The sequence below is a fragment of the Seriola lalandi genome, unplaced genomic scaffold, assembly GCF_002814215.2.
Source record: "Seriola lalandi dorsalis isolate HSWRI2012SDOR001 ecotype SW California unplaced genomic scaffold, Sedor1 jcf7180002054962, whole genome shotgun sequence".
Classification (NCBI taxonomy): Eukaryota; Metazoa; Chordata; class Actinopteri; order Carangiformes; family Carangidae; genus Seriola; species Seriola lalandi.
Window position 1 is genome coordinate 476,180 of NW_019525513.1, and position 19,605 is coordinate 495,784.

The 19,605-nt window shown below is 42.2% G+C and overlaps 1 protein-coding gene and 1 long non-coding RNA gene across 5 annotated transcripts in view; one reads left to right on the top strand and one right to left on the bottom strand.

Annotated features, from left to right (window-relative positions):
- Positions 1–1,799: 1,799 nt before the first annotated feature.
- Positions 1,800–19,605, top strand: part of nbeal1 (neurobeachin-like 1) — a 44,213-nt gene continuing 26,407 nt past the window's right edge. For 3 of the 4 annotated variants that reach the window (XM_087170833.1, XM_023395436.2, XM_087170831.1), the window contains exons 1-10: positions 1,800–1,849; positions 2,417–2,829; positions 11,550–11,641; positions 13,155–13,316; positions 13,485–13,566; positions 13,717–13,844; positions 14,192–14,274; positions 15,534–15,619; positions 17,111–17,477; positions 17,568–17,674. In XM_087170833.1, the coding sequence (XP_087026959.1) occupies positions 2,779–2,829; positions 11,550–11,641; positions 13,155–13,316; positions 13,485–13,566; positions 13,717–13,844; positions 14,192–14,274; positions 15,534–15,619; positions 17,111–17,477; positions 17,568–17,674 (1,158 nt within the window). In that variant the 5' untranslated portion in view covers positions 1,800–1,849; positions 2,417–2,778. The remainder of the gene's footprint in view (positions 1,850–2,416; positions 2,830–11,549; positions 11,642–13,154; positions 13,317–13,484; positions 13,567–13,716; positions 13,845–14,191; positions 14,275–15,533; positions 15,620–17,110; positions 17,478–17,567; positions 17,675–19,605) is intronic. The other variant, XM_087170832.1, reaches the window with a different exon arrangement.
- Positions 7,191–9,126, bottom strand: LOC147817420 (uncharacterized). Its single transcript, XR_015436387.1, has 2 exons — positions 8,957–9,126; positions 7,191–8,750 (listed from the first exon to the last, which is right to left on the bottom strand). It is a non-coding gene; the product is annotated as an uncharacterized LOC147817420 (long non-coding RNA).

Here is a 19,605-nt window from a genome sequence, read left to right on the forward strand (position 1 = left end):
TTTTTTTTTTTTTTTTTTTACTTAAAAAAAATAAAACCTGAAATTTATTCCCATCGTTATATAAATAAAACATAACACAACAACACAATACAATCTCCCACATGCTCAATTACCACAAGCAAACAATTTCTTATTTACAAAACGTCTTTATTATATATAATAGTCTGGGAAATCTATGGAGCCAGTACAATGACATTAGATTTTGACATTGAAAACAAAATTCAATTTCCATATAATTTTCATATTAAGGAGAGAAAGTCCCTCTTCCTTCTTCCCCCCCTTTATTTGTGAGTTTACATACATGCGGATGACAACAAAAACAATAACAGTTATACAGAGTTTTGTATTTTGATTTACAAAATAGTCAATAGAAATGTCTGCAGTCAGTAAAGTCTACTTTTTGGTTATAAGAGAAGTATTTTCTTTTCTTATCTTTTTCTTTACTCTGTTATTATTTTTTATTTTTAACAACAATTTTAAATAACAACAATAAAAACTAATATTCTAGCTTTAACTACTTAATTCCTTGCTATTCAAAATAGAATAGCTGGGAATACTCAACTGAGCAGGGGGGGTCTACAAGGATGATAGATACTAGGGATAACCTATTATCTAAAGCCAATAACATATAATTAAAAGCCATAGAGTCTCTTGAATTTGATCCCAGCTTGTACACTGATTACGTAAAACATAACGTGAAGGGGGAGTAATGTAAAGCCTTCAGGAGTGTAGTGCAGTGTAAATGAGGGGGCTCTACAAATGCTTCTGTAGCTTCATTTACTTATCATTTATTTTTGATTGATAATAACAGTTTATCGAATTAAATTCACTTACTTTATTTAAGAGATTTGGTAAAAAATTATTTTTAATATCTTCTGTGTCACAGACTTGAAGCTACATAAAGCGCTAGTTACAAATGGCAGTTGGCACTTCTGCTCCACTAGGTGGCACCACAACATCAAAACAAACCGGTGCAGCTTTGCAACCCGGCCCACCCAGCCCTTAGCAACCACGAAGGTCCACATCGACAACGTAACGGGGAAAAACTGTCGCAAGCACACAGAGTATTATGATAAATATTAAAAGTCACATTTATTTTGCTGTTTAACATTTTTCTGAACTAAATCATGTACAAAAGAAAGGCATTGCAGTTTAAGCCAGAGTATGTTCGCTTAGTTGGTACTGTTTTTGTGCCAGTTGCTGCAGTGTTTTATGTATCCGGTTCATCTACCAGATTAAAAGTTCGTCATATAATATACATACAATGATCCATACAGAAGCACATGCAGAACAGCTGATGAAATAACACTGGTTACATATGTCATATTGCACTGTCATGTAGGTACAGTATTTTCAAACTATAATGCTGATTTTGAAAGTTTTGTTTCACTTTCGGTGGCATAATGAGCATATAATTTTCTTTTGAAGCAAAATCAAATAGAAAGTGTTTTTTTTCTGTTGCGGTCTTTTCAAACAACTTTATTTAGCATTGTCAACCTTAAAACCAGGGTAAAATCACATTTTCCTTAAAAAAAATAACACCGGTAGTTGCAGGAATACCATATTATTTTCTGTGATTGCCAACCTTATTGTAGGTACCACACCCCATACAGAAAAAGTACTTTGAATTCAGATGTTAATTTTTGTCTAAAGTAGAGAAAAACAAACAACTAAACTTTTAGTAATTGCTAAATGTGCTTTCCGGGTGGGTTGTTTTATTTTGAAATAAACCTAAACGTCGACAGGAAGTTGCTGTTGGTTGCCTGCGCGGTGTAGTCGTCGCAAACTTGACACATTCACAACAACTCTGGAAACGGCGTCAGTGACAGTTGGTCCCTTCGCTACACAGGTGAGTGGTCCTCAATTTCTCGACGGTTTAATTACAATTCATCAGGTATTAACTCGTTTATTATTTTAATGTGAGACTTCTGTAGCCGGGCAGGCTCGGGAGGACGAGGCGTTTCTGTCACATGAGGAGGAGGAGGAGAAAAGGGAGGCTAAAAAAAAAAAAAAATAGAAATAGCCTTTTTTGACAGCTAGCTTTTAGCTAGCTTGGTCAGGTAAGGTCGACTGATACGGTAGCGTTCGCCGAGGATACCCGAAGGCGTCGCACGGCTGTCACGGGACTCCCGAAGCTGCTTGTAGCTTATATGTAAAGCCCACAACAGTTAACAGACATTATTATTAATGGTGTGTGTGTGTTTTTTTTTTTGCCGTGTAGTTAAACCACCAAGTCTGTCCGAGCTCGGGAAGCCAGCGGGGCAGCTCAAAGTGCACAGAGTAGTAACGTTTTGTTTCTGGAGGTATTTTTTTTTTGCCGCTGCTGGCGGAACGGGGTAGCTTAGCCGTTTGCTCTCACCGTGACAAAACATCCGCCTCCATGAAATGTAATTGACTGTGTTGTTATCATTGATAGCGCAGACGCTGCTGGGAACACCTCCCAAAGAAGAGCTGAAGAAGTGGAAGCACAGGCCCAGCTGCTGCAACTCCTCTCTGGGACTGTTCAGCTCTTCTCTTGCCATGGAATAATTTTTGTTGGAAAGTTTTTCTGCCACAACACGTCGACCATCGCCCCCTTTTTTTTTTTTTAAACATTTTTTTTTATTGCATCTTTGAAAGAAGGAGTGTCACACCTTTGCCAGAGTTGGACAGTCATGATGATGATGATGAGCACTGAAGCCCAGAAGCAGAGGTTTAGCTCCTGACTGAAAACCATGAAGCAGCCAGGGAAGTGACCTCAGGGGACACTACAGCCGGAGGGTGCCACACACTGGCACCATGGCATCCAAGGAGAGACTGTATGAGGTCTGGATGCTCTACTACACTAAGGTAAACCCACACACAATCCCACTGTGGTTGATTCTGGAGATGTCATAGGGTGAAGTAAGGCACGGTGTGATGGCATTTCCTCCCTGGCAAAGAGGTTATTCACTCTTGGCATTTATATTTTGAATGTCTAGTGTTACTGGCTGTTTTTATAATAGACTGAGGTCAGTATGGTCAGTAGTGATTAAAATCTATGTGGCATTTAAAAGCCTGTGCTGACAATTTTAAACCAGTGTGCCATTGTTTTGTAGCAGCATTTAGCCTTTTATTCATGTCTTATATTACACTTTATAGGTGGCAAAACTTATAGCGTATAAATAAATATTAAATCCACAGAGAACACATTGCAACTTAAGTTCAGGTATTACAAATTCCATATTTCCTCTTAACTGCAATACATCAGCAACAGTACAAGAGTCAACACGAATAGGGATGGGGGGTACACTGCTGCAAGGAACAGTGCAGAGCGTTGCTTTTTTACAGTGCAGATGAATGAACGAACGATACTCTAGTAGAGACAGCACCCCTTGAGTCAGCTGTTGGCTAGATTTAATTCACTCAGGGATACAGCATGTGCGCATCCTGGCGTCCAATCAAAACGGCCTGCCTGAGCCGCTCCTCACGTGAGCCAGTCTGCAGTCACACACTTTCTTCCCACAGTAATCCCTCACAATAAAACACACACACACACACACACACACACAGAGCACATAACAAGCTGTTTTCTGTAAGTTTACAATATCAAGTAAAGCATAGACACAAACAGAATATCTTATGCCGGTGGTTTGGGTGTTTGGGGGCTCAGAAGTATTAGAAGTATTCAGACCTGCTGCTGCTGCCCGCACACACTTGTCACAGTCACTTGTGAAAATGCCAGCAATGGCTGCAAGCATACACATTGCATTTGCTCTAGCAGGAGGAGTGTGTGTTTGCATTGACTAAGCATTAAACTGCACCGAAGGATCATTTCATTTCACTCTGGCTGTGAGCCAAGGTCCACAGGGCCAATACTTCTCTCTGCATGAGCCAAAAGAGACGCTGAGAAAGAAGCATTTAAATATATATGTGTAGCGGTCTGTCTCTCTCCGAGCAGCTGAAATGTCAGGTATGGCTGGTGGGGTGTCTCTATGCTATTAATGTGTGTGTGTGTGTGGGTGGGGGTGTGTGTGAGGGTTAGGGTTGCCAGGATATGTTGGCTGTGAGGAGAGCGTGCAATCACGTGGCTTAAATCAGATGAGGAATGTTTCTGTGCGAGACCCCCTGTGTCCCACCGAAGGGGTTAATTGTTCCACAGGCAGCCTCCCCTCCCCAGCCTCTCGTTGTCTCAACCCAGAGCATTGATTTTTCTCATCTCACAGTGTGCGAGGAAATAATTGTAGTTTGGGTTTAGATGATTATTTTCCTCATGTAGAATCCATCAGTACTGCTCAGGTGGTGTGGTTGCACACTGGCGGTTTAATCTGAATAAACATTGCCTCAACCTGGAGTGATAATGTCTCAGCCACGCTAAATATGCTCAATGTTGTTAGCATTTGAGTGGTTAAATGTAAATTGATAATCACATATTGACGTTTCCAGTCAACATAGTACCACAGTTGCTCCTTTGAAGGCTGTTTAAGCTTAAATAGAATATAATAGAGAAGCACTATCTATTTAACTACACCATGTAATTCAGTTAGATGACTTGGAAAGTGTTTGCTTCCTTCTTGTGTTCATCCTGGTGCAGTATCTCCCCTGTGCCCTCTGCTTAATGATTGACAACAATAGAGATATCCCTGCCTTTCATGTCCGAGGGTGACACTTGAACTGTTCCCTGAGGAGGAGTCACTCAGATAAACACTGTTGACAGTAGAAGCTTGTACAATCCAAGCAGCAGCCCAGGGAGAACCAGCTCATCCTGTTCTGTCTGTGCATTTAAACAGACGCGTGACGCTTGTTAGGAATCATTTTCCTGAAAACGTTTCAAGCCAGAAGTGGCAGCTGTTTGCATATTGATGATGAGGTCAGGAATGAGCAGCTGTGGTATCCGAGCCAGCGTTGAGGAGCTTGTAGGAGTTGGTGTATGGGAAGTAACTGTTAAAGCAACTTGACATTAAGTGTTTGTTTTCCAAACCTTGACTGATCCTGGTTTCAGTTTTAATTCTCTTCTCTACTGTTTTCTATTACACCATAAGTAAACGAATCCTGTGAATGTGTCTTTCAGTGTTTCCTGACTCAGCCCAGACCTCGCTGGTTCCCTACTGAAGATATGAACTTTAAAAAATTGGTCAATAATATATACTTTCATTTTAAGAAGGTTTCACTAATTAATTAATGAGCTTGTTCGGGACTATTTCCAGTCAGGGATTAATACACATTTGGTGTGCTAGGGTTAATGACTATTAATGACAGCAGGACGGTGTGTGTGAAACTAATTCACTTACTACAATGCCCACGCTCTTCATAATGAAAGAAGACGCTCAACAGTGTAGCTCACTAATGTCTTTTTTAATACTTTTTGTACAACAATGGATCTCAGTGGCACACAGGAATAAGATATATCAGGATTTGCATGTACATATAGAACTTGTTAGTGGGATTGATTAATTGTTTATGTCTTTTTAACATTTAAAACGAGGCGAACTGTATATTTATAGGCTTGTATACCCAGTTTTTGCTTTTTGGCCAGACTGCATAACAATCCAAGCAGCCACGTCCACCAGGTTCAGGCAAGTCGTTCAGGCCTGATCCATGATCTCAATGTAAACACAAGGGTAGCCTCACTTCCAACAGCAGCTACACTAGTCAACAACTTCCGCTAACAAACCATATATGTGTTTACGTCAGTACCTTTTGTAAACACAGCTGCTCAGAGGGTTTATAATGTATTAATTTAAACAATTATCATCAGAATCAGTGGTTGCAGAGGCTGTCTCCAGCTTGCTCCTCGGAGTTGCAGAGGGCTGAGAGGTCACAGACGACGGCTAAGACCGTTACGTAACCAGCGATCCTCTTAGCCGCCCGTCATTGGTTTGTGCCAGAGCGTTGTCCCCGAGCAGACCGAACCGCTGGTTGCCGCTGGCGCACAAGTCACAACAACACAACACTGCAGCGGCTCTCCTCTTTCACCAGTATATTATCCAGTATAGGGCTTGTCAGAGAAAGTGGAGGGGTTTAGCAAGACTTGAAAATAATGCCAGTTACTCTCTTAAAGCTTTTGTCTGCTGCAGAAAAGCCCTTTTTAATTCCCAACCACAGGGAACATGCCTCAACAGACAAGGGCATCATTTCAGCCTTCAACGGCTTTAAACAGGAGAAGTCCTCACTCCTTTTTAATTGTCAACAAACCAGAAACATAGTCCTGTCTGATGTCACCCCACCGAACCCCACCCTGCCTGATGAGAGGCTTTTTGAGTGTATCTGAGAAAGGACAGTAATTTGCATAAACCCACTGCACTTATGGGAGTCATAGTTAAGTGAGGGGATTGGAGGAAAGAGGGATGAGAACAGAGGAGGGAAATAAAACTGAACAGTCGAGCTGGAAATGACGGAGGAGGAGAAAGTGCCGCGGTTTCACATATTTGCTCAAGTAGATTACTCAGGTCTCTTTCCGGCTTTGCTGCTCGTTTGCTTGTTACAGTCTAATCTCTGTTCACACACACACACACACACACACACACACACACACACACACACACATACATATACACGTGTGTGTGTGTGTCTGTACACCAGCCACACAGTTGCACAAACTGACACACTCAGGCTTTTGTTGATGTGCTGGTATGCAAAGTTTGTTCCCTCAGGCTAGCTCTCTCTCTGTGCTTCCCTCTTGCTTCTCATTTTCCTCTGCGCTATGAATATCTCTGGAATAACACTGATGTCACCGTCGTTGGGTATCAGACATGCTTCGTGTGGTTTTAACCCCTCCCATCAGCGTCTATAAATACACCCCTGGCGCTGACGTCATGGCCAGAGGAGTTGTCACTGACTGATGGGCCAGTGATGTCGGGCAGTGATGGCGCAGGAACAGAATGACCACAGTCGTCTTTTTAACTTACAGGGAGTCGGCCGTTTAAACGTTGTGGCTTCAGTGACTCCACGCCACTTCCACCAAGCCAGGTCACCCACAGCCGCCCAAACTAAGCAAGCAGCCAGCCAACCAACCAGTTGGCTGACCACGCCTGTCTGGAGGGGTGGAGCTCTTGATTAGCTGCAGGCTTGTGCAGCAGCACTGCATTAGAGAATATAGCAACTCATAATAGATCAATCGAACCTATTACTTTTTTTTATATATCAATATCCTTTTAAATTAGTTGGAGTTACAACGAAAGCCGTTGGTTTTGAGTTGCCACAGAAAATAATGACACGTTTAGCCTCAGGCATTTGAATGTTTTTGTCATCATTGTTTAATTAGAGTAATAGTTCTTGTTTTTATTGTATGCGTTTAAAACTTGGTTGACTTTGGTATCATGTGGTTTTAGTTTCACGTGCCTTTAACTTTATTTTGAAGGAGATTGATTTTCTGTAGTTTATTCTGCTTCTACATGTGGCTAATGTACAGATAGCTAATTTGCCTTTCCAGCAATGGTGGCTGTGTATTCCTCTAATGTAAAGGTGACATGTTTAGCAAACAAAACTTCTGTGCATTTCCTTCTTCTTAAAACTTTTAAAATATTTGTTTACGTTTTAAATCGTGCATTGTTTACATCCATCTTTGCCTGCCAGCAATCTTCCTCTGCATTTATCTTGCTGACACATTACCACCAGCAGTGACAGGATATGAACTGAGCTACCTGTGTGCTTGTGCACCTGCATGATGCCAGATAGACTGATACTCCACAGGGTGTGTTTAATAATAAGTAGAAGTAACCTCTGCTAGTGCCACGAACCTGAAATGCATTGCTCCCTGTGTAACAAATAACAGAGCTGCAAATTAATTGGAATCTATTTTAATAATCATTGAATCCTTTTGGTCATTTCTCATAATTTCAGAAATTATAATGAGCGTTTGTCACAGTTTTGAACATTTCAGAGACAAAATGATTAATCAAGAAAAAAATTAGATTAATCAGGAATGAAAATAATCCCCAGTTGCAGCCCGACCATGAAAGCAGCAACTATCAAAGATTTCACTCATCAATCAGCCAATCATTTTGGGCAAAGCAGATGTAGATCATCTCTATTTTACCATGCATAAGCACATTTTTAATTACTGCAATACATATCTGGTCACTTTGTTCACATCTAGTGATTAAATTGTGGTTAAATTATATCAGTTTTTCCTCCTTTTTAGTCAGACCCCTTATTATCTGTTATTATCATCTGCTGTGACGCATCCAGTGCTGGCAACATGTTAGTTGAGAGGATATGAAATCACATAGCAGAGCCTGATGTTCTGCTTCAGGTCAACACATATCTCATTGTTTTCCAGAGCGTGGCGTCTCTCGTATCAAAATGAATGAGGGCTGTCGGTCCAGTCATTGATCCTTAATCAGCACTTTCACTCAGGGCAACACTCCCACCCCTCTGTGGGCCAGTGGGGATCTCAATTTGGAGAATGAAGTGGATCGATCTGTGTTGCTGGCGACCTTGTTAGCCGTACAGAGGTCAGCTTAAACAGATCTTTAGGAATGTGATGTAGTAGCTTGGCAAAGGGCCTCAAAACGATAATGGATACACACAGAAGAGGCATGTGATCCTCTCGTGGGAATTGTTTTTATACACATTGGGACACAAGATGATTGTGAGAGTCCGGGACAAGGTGACTGTTGTTGTGCGAGGAGGATTCCTACTCGTACATCCAGATCATTATGTCGGGGCCAGTGATGAAGGCCGAGGATAAACAGGGCCGTGTAGAGCAGGGTGTGTCCCGGGCCTGCCACAGTCTAAACCCTCAATGGGCATCTGTGCTCCCAAGCTGCTGCTAAAAGAGGACATTCTTTCTGACACACACACACACACACACACAGTCATTTTGCTGCTTGTAAACTCCCTCATTTGTGAAGCTGCTGGCTTAAATCATCATCCAGTTTCTGGCAGTAACATCCACATGCATATATATATATATATATATATATCGACTATAGACCGTAACTGAAGTTAAAGAACAGCTGTGGCAGCAGCCATAAATAAATGTTATTATTCTCACCGTAGTGATTCACACAGCGAAAGGTTAAGACAGGAAAGAGAAGCACACAGAGGCGAGATGCCATGTTCTCCCAACAGCACATATTATCCACACGTGGCTGCTGCTTATTCCACTCAGATGTGTCTCTCCCTCTTTTCTTCTTCCTCTCTTCCCTGTTTCTTTCTCTCTCTCTCACACACACACACACACAAACAGAGGCCAGCGTCTCAAGATTGTTCTGATGACTTCACAAGGAACTGCAGAGAGCTGGCTTCCTGCTTCGTTCTGGCTGATTCCCACTCTGACACGCACACAGAAGCAGTCAGCCTCTCAACCCCTCTCGCACTCTTTAGCCAGATGGCACCGCTATCCTGAGAAAACCTTTCTTTTTCTATCGTTGTTGTGTGTTTTTTTCCTTCGGTGTCGAGCTCTAATCTGCACATTTTTAAGCATTAATTTAACGGGAGAACATTTTTTTTTTTTTTTTGTGAATCGTCTTTCGCCCTGTGTCAGTCCTTGTTTGCCTGAAACTGGCATCATGGGATGTTGTCAGGTGTAGAGAAGCCATAGCAACAGTGATGGAAAAAAATAAAAGATACGCCCATTAAAAACAGACTGTGAATATTAGCACTGTGTTTTGTCTTTCTGGACCTAAATATGCTGGTTATCTTTGCCTCTGTTTGAAAGTAGACTGCCCTTTAAGATGAGAGACAAATGTAGGATGCAAACTATAACAAGTGTGCCGGAGGAGGAGGAGGAAAGTTATGTAGTCGCTTTAACAGACAGGATTTGGGAATGGACGATCCTAAAATGTCCAAAGTTATCAATTATTGAAGACTGGATGTTCTACATTTGGCTCTCTTACACGTTAGTGGTCTTATTGATCACTATGACACTTCCTGCCTATGTGGAGCCCGTGGCATGAACTGTCTTTAATTATATGTTTTGTTTCTGGAAAAGAAAATTACGTCCGTAAAATAATATCTGGTCCACCGCTGATCTGTTGGTCTCACACTCTGGGATGCCATACTGGATGGATTGCCGTGAAATTCATTACAGACGCTGACAGTCCCCACAGAGTGAATCCTAATGGTTTTAACAAACCCTGCCCTGACCTTTCCATGGAGCTCCGCACACAAGACAGGATACCGCTAAATTATTGTCTTAATTACCGGCCCTCCAAAACCCATGCTGCTCAAACTATACTGCCAAATGCACAATATACTGTTGTTATAGTAATCTGACCTGATCACCTCTTCATCCCTCATTGACCCAGATTGTTCACTCGCACCCTCCAGATGAGCCGAAGTCCTGATGACAGGATCTGCTGAGGGGGGTGGGGGTGGGTTACTTAAGTGAATACTCGCTAGCTGCATTACTTCATTCACATGTCTGCATGTATGTGATGCTCAGCTGAAAATGAATGAAGGAAAATTAATTTTCAACTGTTTTAATGACAACTGTATCAGGCAAAAAGGATCCTTAAATGTGAAGATTTTCTGCTTTTTTGCAGTTTTGTATCATTCGGAAAACTTTGCGTGTGTTGGTCAAACTAAAAAAATAATTTGAATACATCAGTTTCAGCATTAAAAGTTTAATAATCATAGACCAAATTAAGTTTGTCTTAATTGCTACTGTAGAAAGAAAATGTGGAACACGATTTAATGACTAAAATAACTTTAAGTAGAAGCTTCCCTCAGAACAATGAGTGTATATCTTCTTGCATTGTCTCTTTCTATTTCTGCTGGAAAAACATTTCCTTCTACACCGTAAGACATGACACAGCACTGGCATAGTCATGTGTTAATGAGTGTGTTCATTGTCAGTTATTAAACTAATGACGGTAATGAAAACCGACACCATTTGTGTTTTTATTGAGATCTTTAAGAGCTAATGCTCGTAATAAATAACAATGAGTATTATTATGAGCCCCAGCTCTTTCTGGTTAAGCAGTGTTGTCGTTCTGCTGTGTTTGGGGTTCTGTGTTTCTTCCTGTGGGCTGAAGCAGCTCCACTGTGACCTAACAGGCTGAGTCAGGCCGGCCTTTCCTCTGTGTTGCCGTCCCCGTCCGTCTCTGGGCATTGTTCCAGGAATTTAGGAAATGTCGATCAGCCGGCTGCTAGAATGCAGTCAGGCCTGTTTTCCACCCCCCCCGACAGGTGCATGGTTTAGCTCCCACTCCTTAAAATGATAAGATACACACACACACACACACACACACACACCTGAGACATTCCTGCTCTCACGTGCTTTGGTAGCAGTTTCACAAACAACTATATCTCAATTTTTTTAAAAGTATTCAAATCCTGATGAAAACATTAAAAGGGTATTTTAATTTTTCACACCCATCGTCACACATTGTAATTTTAGTGAGACAAAAAGGTCGTGGTCTGCTGTTGTCTGGGTGTAGAAGTCACAAAGGACTTCACTTCACACACACACGCAATGAGTTCAATTGAATTGCAGACGAGGCCTGTCAGCTGCCTGCCATCTATGTATTTTAACCATGACAGCTTTCGTTAGCAAAGGCAGCTAACCGTACTCTCATCTGTCTGCTTCTCCCTCTCCCATCTTCACTTCCCTTCTTTTCTTTCTCTGTCTTTTAATTTCTCAGAGGGATCCAGACTACTTGAAGCTGTGGCTGGAGATTTTCATCAGCTCCTATGAGCGATGCCTGGACGTGGACTTTGAAAAGCCGCCTTCAAGGTAACTGGTGACAAACTGTGATCATTTGAAGGTCATTTTATGCTGCAAACATATTTACACATTTAGTATTAGTAGTAGTAAAAAGCTGAACCTTCATCAACCGAACTGAAAATATAAAAATGCATCACTTTGTGTAGATTATTTAATGCAATTAAATATATTGTTAAAACAGTTTTATTTAACAGTTTATTCATTATTTTAAAGTAACAATTTCAACAGCTAATCACTCATTTTTGACAGATTATTTCACTATTTCGACAGTTTTCTAACTCTTTGTCCGTATAACTACGTATGTTTGCCAATCAATAAATACACATGCACACATGCAATACCTACACAAACCCACATACAGCCATGCAGGTAATCTAAAACATGGTAACACACACACTCACAGACTTGCACCTAACCATTACCTAACCTGTCCCGAACCCCCCCGTCCCCTGTCTGCCTCTTTCTATCCCTAATATATCACAAACCCTTTCTACTCTAGCTTTCCTAATACATATAACAATGCACTATTGTAGTGTTCTGCATTAGGTCAGTGCTAGTTGGCTCAGAACCATCTTTTCTTGTGTGTGCGTCAGCCACAGCATGACCACACACACACACACACACACACACACACACACACACACACACACACACTATGCAACTTTCCATAGCACAACCCAAAATAGCTCAGCCACAACAGATGCTTCTGTGTAGAGCGGTCTCATTTTGTTGCAGGTGATGCTCTGATGTGTGTCGACCTGTCGACATATGAAAAACCCGTGTCCAGTGTTTTCATGCATGTCGGAATAGGTGAAGTTTATCGACACCCAGTTGTGAACATTTCAACATCAGATGAAGATGCCCTGGAAGTCAGACAGGCAGTCACAGGCAGGGCCATGTGAAAGAGTGGAGGAATATGGGTGGTTAAATCCTATTTGTCAAGCTTTTCATCTCTCCCTCTCTCTGTCATTTCCTTTTTCTCCTCCTCCCTTGACTCACTTTCTCCCATCCCCTGCTTTCTTTCCGACTCCTTCTTTCATCTCCCTCTCTCTGCTGTCTCTTTACCTTTTGTCCTCTTGTCTTCTCTCCGTTTTCTTCCTTCCCTCTCCCTCCCTTCCTCTGCAGCTGCCACATCTGTCCTGCTTTCCCACTGACATTCATTGCATTGGTTTGGCTGTACTCTCTCTCTCTCGCTCTCTCTCTCTCTCTCTCTCTCTCTCTCTCTCTGTCATATGAGCAATGCAGCACACATGCTGTTTTTCCTAGGAACGAATGCTTGAATGCACCAGGCATGTGTGCGTGATTGAGTGAGTGCAGAGCAGGGTCTGCTCCTTCAGCTGCCCTTATGTGTGCTGCGGCGTCGCCTCCATGATAAACCTCTGAGATAAAAGCCCATGTTTAATGTATTTATCAGCACTTCACCAGTTTTGCCATGAAGCTCCAGTATAAGTCCGATGCAGTACATTAGCCAGCTCTTCCTCTCTAATGGAGATTCATATTCATCTCGCTCCTGTGTCTCCAGGACAGAGGAGGTTCCCCCGGTGTTGACCCTCCTCCCTGACAACATCCTGCAGGTTTTGCGCCACCAGCTGCTGCAGTGCGTCCAGAAAGCCTCTGATGGCCTGGAGCCCGAGCAGCAAAACCTGGCTCTGCTGCTACTCAAGTTCCTGATCATCATCTGCAGGTCAGGACAGTAAACACCCCACGACATACGTGAAAAGATCCTATGAATTCTGTGTTTTCAATAGACTGTGTCGTACCGTTTCGTAGAGTAGGATGCTTGTGACTGACAAGCTAATGATCGACTTGTCCTGTGTATGTGTGTTTGTGTGTGTGTGTGTGTTTCTGACAGGAACCTGTCCAACGTGGAGGAGATTGGCACCTGCTCTTACATCAATCACATCATCAACATGACAACACTCTATATTCAGCAGGTCTGACTCTTCCCCTTTTTTTCTTTTCGCTCTGATGTCTCAAATTTCTTTAACATCTTCAAATATTCAAATGTTTTCCGCCCTACATGTGAAGTGATAGTTTGAATGAAACATGTAAAAGGACGTGTGTGTGTGTGTGTGGTGTTACAGCTCAAGAGCAAGACCAAAGAGAAGGAGATGGCAGACCAGAGCCAGGCGGAGGAGTTTGTCCGTCATGCGCTGGCCTTCTGCGAAAGCCTCTATGACCCTTACCACAACTGGAGGCATCGAACCTGCGGGTAACGACGTCCGGCAGCAAACTTAACTCGCTCACTTACGTAGGCAGGCACTTGGCAGGCAAAGTGTTTTTATAATAGAAAACACTGATAAAAAAAAAAAACAAAAATCATGCCAGCGATTAATTCTGACTAATGAATCACACTGTGTGTTACTGAGGTTTATTTTGTGCACAGGACAGACACGCTCGGTTTAAACTCACCCACAACACCCCCCGGCCTTTGACGAGTGTTGATTTAAGCTGCCAAATAGAAATGATGTGACAGCAAGAGTGCAAAATAAAATTCAAAGATTTAAGTTTGAAATATTAAAATATTATTCATTCTGTTTTTCTGTCGTCCCCCCCCAGGGAGCAGCTGGGAACAGTAGAGAGGAGCAGACAGAAGTACAAGGCGGCTCCACTCACTGTTGAGTTTGTTCCCTTCTTTTACCGTAAGTCTCCTGTTTTCAGTGCTTCTCTCTTCTGTCCATGTGCAGCGCAGTGTCAGTAGGAGAAAATCTACGCTGTAGATCGAGGCGCTCGGCATCGGTATCTGCACTTTGCATCTAGTAATATTACACTTTGCTTCTCCTGCCTGCTGCAGTGGCCCTTTGGATGAGGAAGAGTCCTCTACATCATAAAAGAAAATCCAGCTAGTGATTACAGAACATAAGCTCTTCTCTCACCCTCTTTTTCTTTTTTTTTTTCCCCCATGCCGTCACTCACTCTCTCCCGCTGCCTCCTCCTCCATCTCCTCCTCCTCTTCCTCCCTCTCCGGGTCCAGTTGAATCCGCTCTTTGTGTCCCTGTTCTGTTTGCCAGGCGTTGAGATGAGCCGATAGTGAACGGTGTCTGTCCGGCCACTTCAGCGACGCTGGCGGCCATTTTGAACAAATACTCCCTTCTGTCCTGAGTCCTGTTTGTGGTTGCTGTGGTTTGGCACCAAAGATAACACCCAGGGCCCGACCTGACAGACTGTGTGTGTGTGTGTGTGTGTGTGTGTGTGTGTGTGTGTGTGTGTGTGTGTGTGTGTGTGTGTGTGTGTGTGTTGTGCAAAAAGAAGTGTGCGGAAGTTCTGCAGAAGACTGTAAATATAAAAAGAAAGATCAGTTCCTCTTTGTCTCTTAGTCAATGAATGTAATTATATCCTGATGCTAGAATTGAAAATGTAGTTATGGCACGACTGGGATGAAGGAAACACGACATCACGGAGCCAAGATGTCGTGTTTCTCCTCCGCAGTCGGGCGTGTTGACAGATGAGTTAATGGATGACTGGGACCACCGTGACCCAGAGGTTACTGGCAGGACCGCCGCATGCCTTTGTGTGTTTGTGCTCCATGTGCGCTAACTATCTTATCTGGTTTGCAGATTTCTTTCAGCTTCCATTTGCAAGTGTGTGTGTGTGTGTGTGTGTGTGTGTGTGTGTGTGTGTGTGTGTGTCTAGGTATGAAAGAGACAGAAAAGATAAAGGTGTGTCTCTGTCTGTGTGTGTGTGCGTGTGTGCATTTATTAGTGCTTTGTTTATTAGATAATGAAATACAGGAACTTGGCCTGTTTTCTGTAAGGTGTAGTTTCGCTTTGTGGTTAAAGCTGACATCGTGCCAAGAGAGCAAACTAATGAAGCTTTGTGTGTGTTTATGTGTGTGTGTGTGTGTGTGTGTGTGTGTGTGTGTGTGTGTGTGTGTGTGTGTGTGTGTGTGTCCTCCTCCCAGAGTGCTTCCAGGAGAGCGAGCACCTGAAGGAGAGTCTGAAATGCTGCCTGCTGCACCTGTTTGGAGCCATAGTAGCTGGCGATCAGGTGAGCCTCTGGACCACCTGCAGATCAGGTCACAGGCTTCACTCACTGGATAACCGCTGTGGTCTTATCTCAAAAATGGCACCACATTCATTCAGTCTAAGCAAAGCTTCTTACCCAGGCTTCCTCTCTCTTAGATCATAAAACATGGGCACATAAGTCTTCTAATTATGACACAAAAATAAATGTTGACAAGTTATGCTGTAGATCTACGGCTGTTTTGTTTGGCAGAATTTCTTTCTTTAGTCTTAATATGTTTGCACATCATTGTTTAAGATTTACAATAATAGAGCATAAGTGGATATGTGCATGTGAATGCCTCGTCGTGCCAAACCGAGTCACGCAATCTGCAGTTCAGACTGTGACCGCCACGCAAACCCAGAGCTCTTGCTGGAGGCTTGTTGTCAACTCCTGTTTGCTCCTCAACCCCACTCTCTGTTCCCGCCATTTAAATGCAGACAAACATGTAGGTCTGCCTCCAATGATTGTTTTTAGTATTGATTTAAATTACTGATAATCAATTAATATACAGAAAAGGGTGAGAAAAGTTCAAGGTGACGTCTTCAACTTGTTTACTGTTTCGTTAAATGCTCACATTCGATTAGCTGGACTCAACGAATGTTTGTCTTCATTTGCTAAAAAAAAACAAAAAGCGATTGTCTTTCGATTAACTGATGAATTAATCATCAAATCATTTCAGCTCAGGAGCTGTGAATAGTGGATTTCTTCATTACACTGCATGCAATATAGCAGCTAAGTGTGTTTTATGACTGAAAGAAGAAACCATCGACTCCCCACACGACAGTAATAAACCAGCTGGGCCCGTGGCTTCCAGTGAATAATTTAACAGCTAAAAGGCTCAATTAACCACAGGCCCAGCTCACAAAATCACAGCCCGAAGCACCGACTTGTTGTCATAAAACAGACCTCAGTTAGTACCAACTACAAAACAACAACTGAAGGAAAAGTTTGACATTTTACTAATATCTTCCACCGCATTCATGTCTATACATTAAATATGAAGCTATAGAGGAGCTTGTTGTCACGGTGAAATAGTTCCACTTTGTACTTCCTCTAAAACTACACCTCACTTACACCACATCTCCTTTTAGGTAAAATAAACAAAAGAACATTACAAGTCACAATATACTACTTCAAATAATAAGTACACAAATACATTAATACATTACAGTACCGTGATATCAACGGATGAAATTGGTGCATAACAATAATATTCTTTTTGAAGCAGTCAGCGTATATTATAAATACAGCACATTAACATTTAAGAGGCAGTTAAATATTTAGTATTGGAAGTTCCCAGCCGGTGTTATTTATAGTGTGCAGGTTTTGTTGTTGTCACAGGGCAGTGTGTCCTCTGCTGTGCGTATCTTAAGAGATTTGCTTTGATTAACCTTTGACTAACCCATATCCCTTTCACTCTCATCTCTCTTACCGCTCTTTGTTTCCCTCCCTCCACCCCTTTCTCGGCGTCAGAGGAACGCTCTGCTCGCCATCTCTCCAGCCACCATGGAGGTGTTGATGCGGGTGCTGGCTGACTGCTCCATGGGTAACTGCTCTTCAGATGAAGGCGAGGACTGGGACAGCGAGGCCCCCGACCGCAAGGCGCTGCTGACTCTGGGCTGCCTGCGAGAGGTGGTGCAGCGCCTCCTCGCCTCCAGCTCCGACCAGCGGCAGGTGGAGATCGCCTCAGTGCTGGAAAACTACTTTAAGCTGCTCAACTCAGACCCGGCCGCTGTGGTCTCTGCCCGACAGCAGCAGCAGCAGCAAGCCAAGGGCCGAGTGCCGACACTGGGCCGACACTGGGAGAGCCGGTTTGTGGCGCTGCAAGTAAACATGCTAGGTAGGGTTTTTAGAAGAACACTTTCATGATATTAAACGTATTCTGCAGAGTCTAATGTCCACTCTCCGTCTTCCCTGCTGTCTCTCTCAGACACTATCAGGGACATGTTCCTGTGCTCGGACAGGCCGGTTCTACAAGCCATCTTCCTCAACAGTAACTGTTTTGAGCATCTGACACGACTGCTGCAGAACAGCAAGGTAACGGCACTGGTCCTCTTATCTAAATATAACCTGAATACACAACTCTAGAATGAGTGTGAGTGGCTGCTTCCTGTGTTCGATAATTCCTCTGAGTTAAGAGCTCAGAACGGGGTGAAATCAAACATTATTCCTAAATTATTAGTAGTACTCCAACGTATTTTATACCTGATACAACAGGATCAGAAGGTTGAAGTCGTGATCTGATGATTTGTGCAGAGATTTATTAAATTTTTAAGACACTATCGATTCTAAAATATATTGTTTTTGCGCAGTGGTACAGCGTCTCAGAGAGAAGTAGTGTAGTGCAGCTTCAGGCTGGTTTGCAGTTGTTTTATTATTTATGTAAAGGAGCAAAGTAGCAACATTTTTTTATAGTAGGTTGTTTTATTTCAGATAAATCTTCCTTTGTGTTCTGATCCTTTACTTAAGAAAAAGTTGCAGTACGACCATTTGAAAATACATTGTACAAGTAAAAAAGAAAACACTGACAGATTATCGTGTTATATATTTTTTTAAAGTATATTTTTTGGGCTTTTTATGCCTTTAATGGACAGTATAGTGGAGAGTGATAGGAAGCAGGGAGGCAGAGAGAGGGGGAATGACATGCAGCGAAAGGCCGTCCGATGCGGGATTCGAACCGGGGCCGATTGCAGCGTGGATTGTAGCCTCTACACATGGGGCGCCTGCTTAGACCACTACGCTACACAACGTCCCATCGTGTTATATTTTTATCAATAATATAACATGATAGCTCTCGGCTGCAGTGTCTACTCAGTTATATGTTAAGTTATCAACATACCATCTTATCATGTTGTGACGAGGGAAGATAATTTTAACGAGATGCAATGTTCAATAAACACAGATGTTTATATTTTGACTCATTTGGCAGCCTGAGTTTCCTGATAGCATATCTGCACTTCTTCTTAATCTTAAATTTCTGTTTCAAATCCCGCTTGATTTAGAGAACAAGAAACAATCACAAAAACACAGTCAACAGACCAAGACAGCTCAATTACACAATACAAAAAATTAAGAAACAAGGAGTTACAACACTAATGAAGAACATTACATAATGAAGCTTTAAAATATCAAAGGGAAATGTAAGACTAGCTTGAGGGCAGTTTGTAGTTCATCCCATTTAAATGGTGCATGTGTGGTTTTTGGGATGTAATGCGATAAATTTATGTTGTTTCTCGTAGTAATGAGAAAATACATACGTCATAATAATGTGAAAAATATCCAGCTACGTGAAGAAGAACAAAAACATTTTCTTCTTTTAACAAGAACGTTTCTCGTTATAATGAGAAACTGAGCATATTTTTTTTTTTGTTGAGGCAGCAACATGTAATTATCAGCAAAATATGCTTAAAGTACAAGAAATAAAAGCACTTATTATGTCTCCTATCAGCAAGTTATACCAGTTTATATGATGTAAGCAGCGTTTTAATGTTGTAGCTGGTCAAAGTGAAGCTAATTTAACTACTTTTATACTGTCGGGTAGTTTCATCTATAAAAAGGCATCATTTTCATTTGTTGATCTTATGTTTTGTAATCTGCAAAGTAGTAACTGTAGATGTCACATAAATGTAGTGGAATTAAAATAAAAGCACCGTATTCACCCCTGAAGTGTAATGGAGCGCCGCCATTAATACATCCAGATTTAGTGTTTTATATCTCTGGTTAATCAGTTTGAATAGTTCAGGTGTTTTATGTGTAATTTGGATAAATTTTAATCCTGGCGTAGAACTGTGTGTCATGTTAAGTCCTCCTTAAAGTGTCAGTGTGAGAGAGAGCATTTTGCCCACCTTGCATGTTTACCTCCCCAGAGCAAGGCTGGATCACCAACACGCCTCCTCACAGTGACCCCTGCTGAGGGTCATGGCTTCTAACCTCTCACCCTCTCCTCCACGTACAACATCTGTCCACCC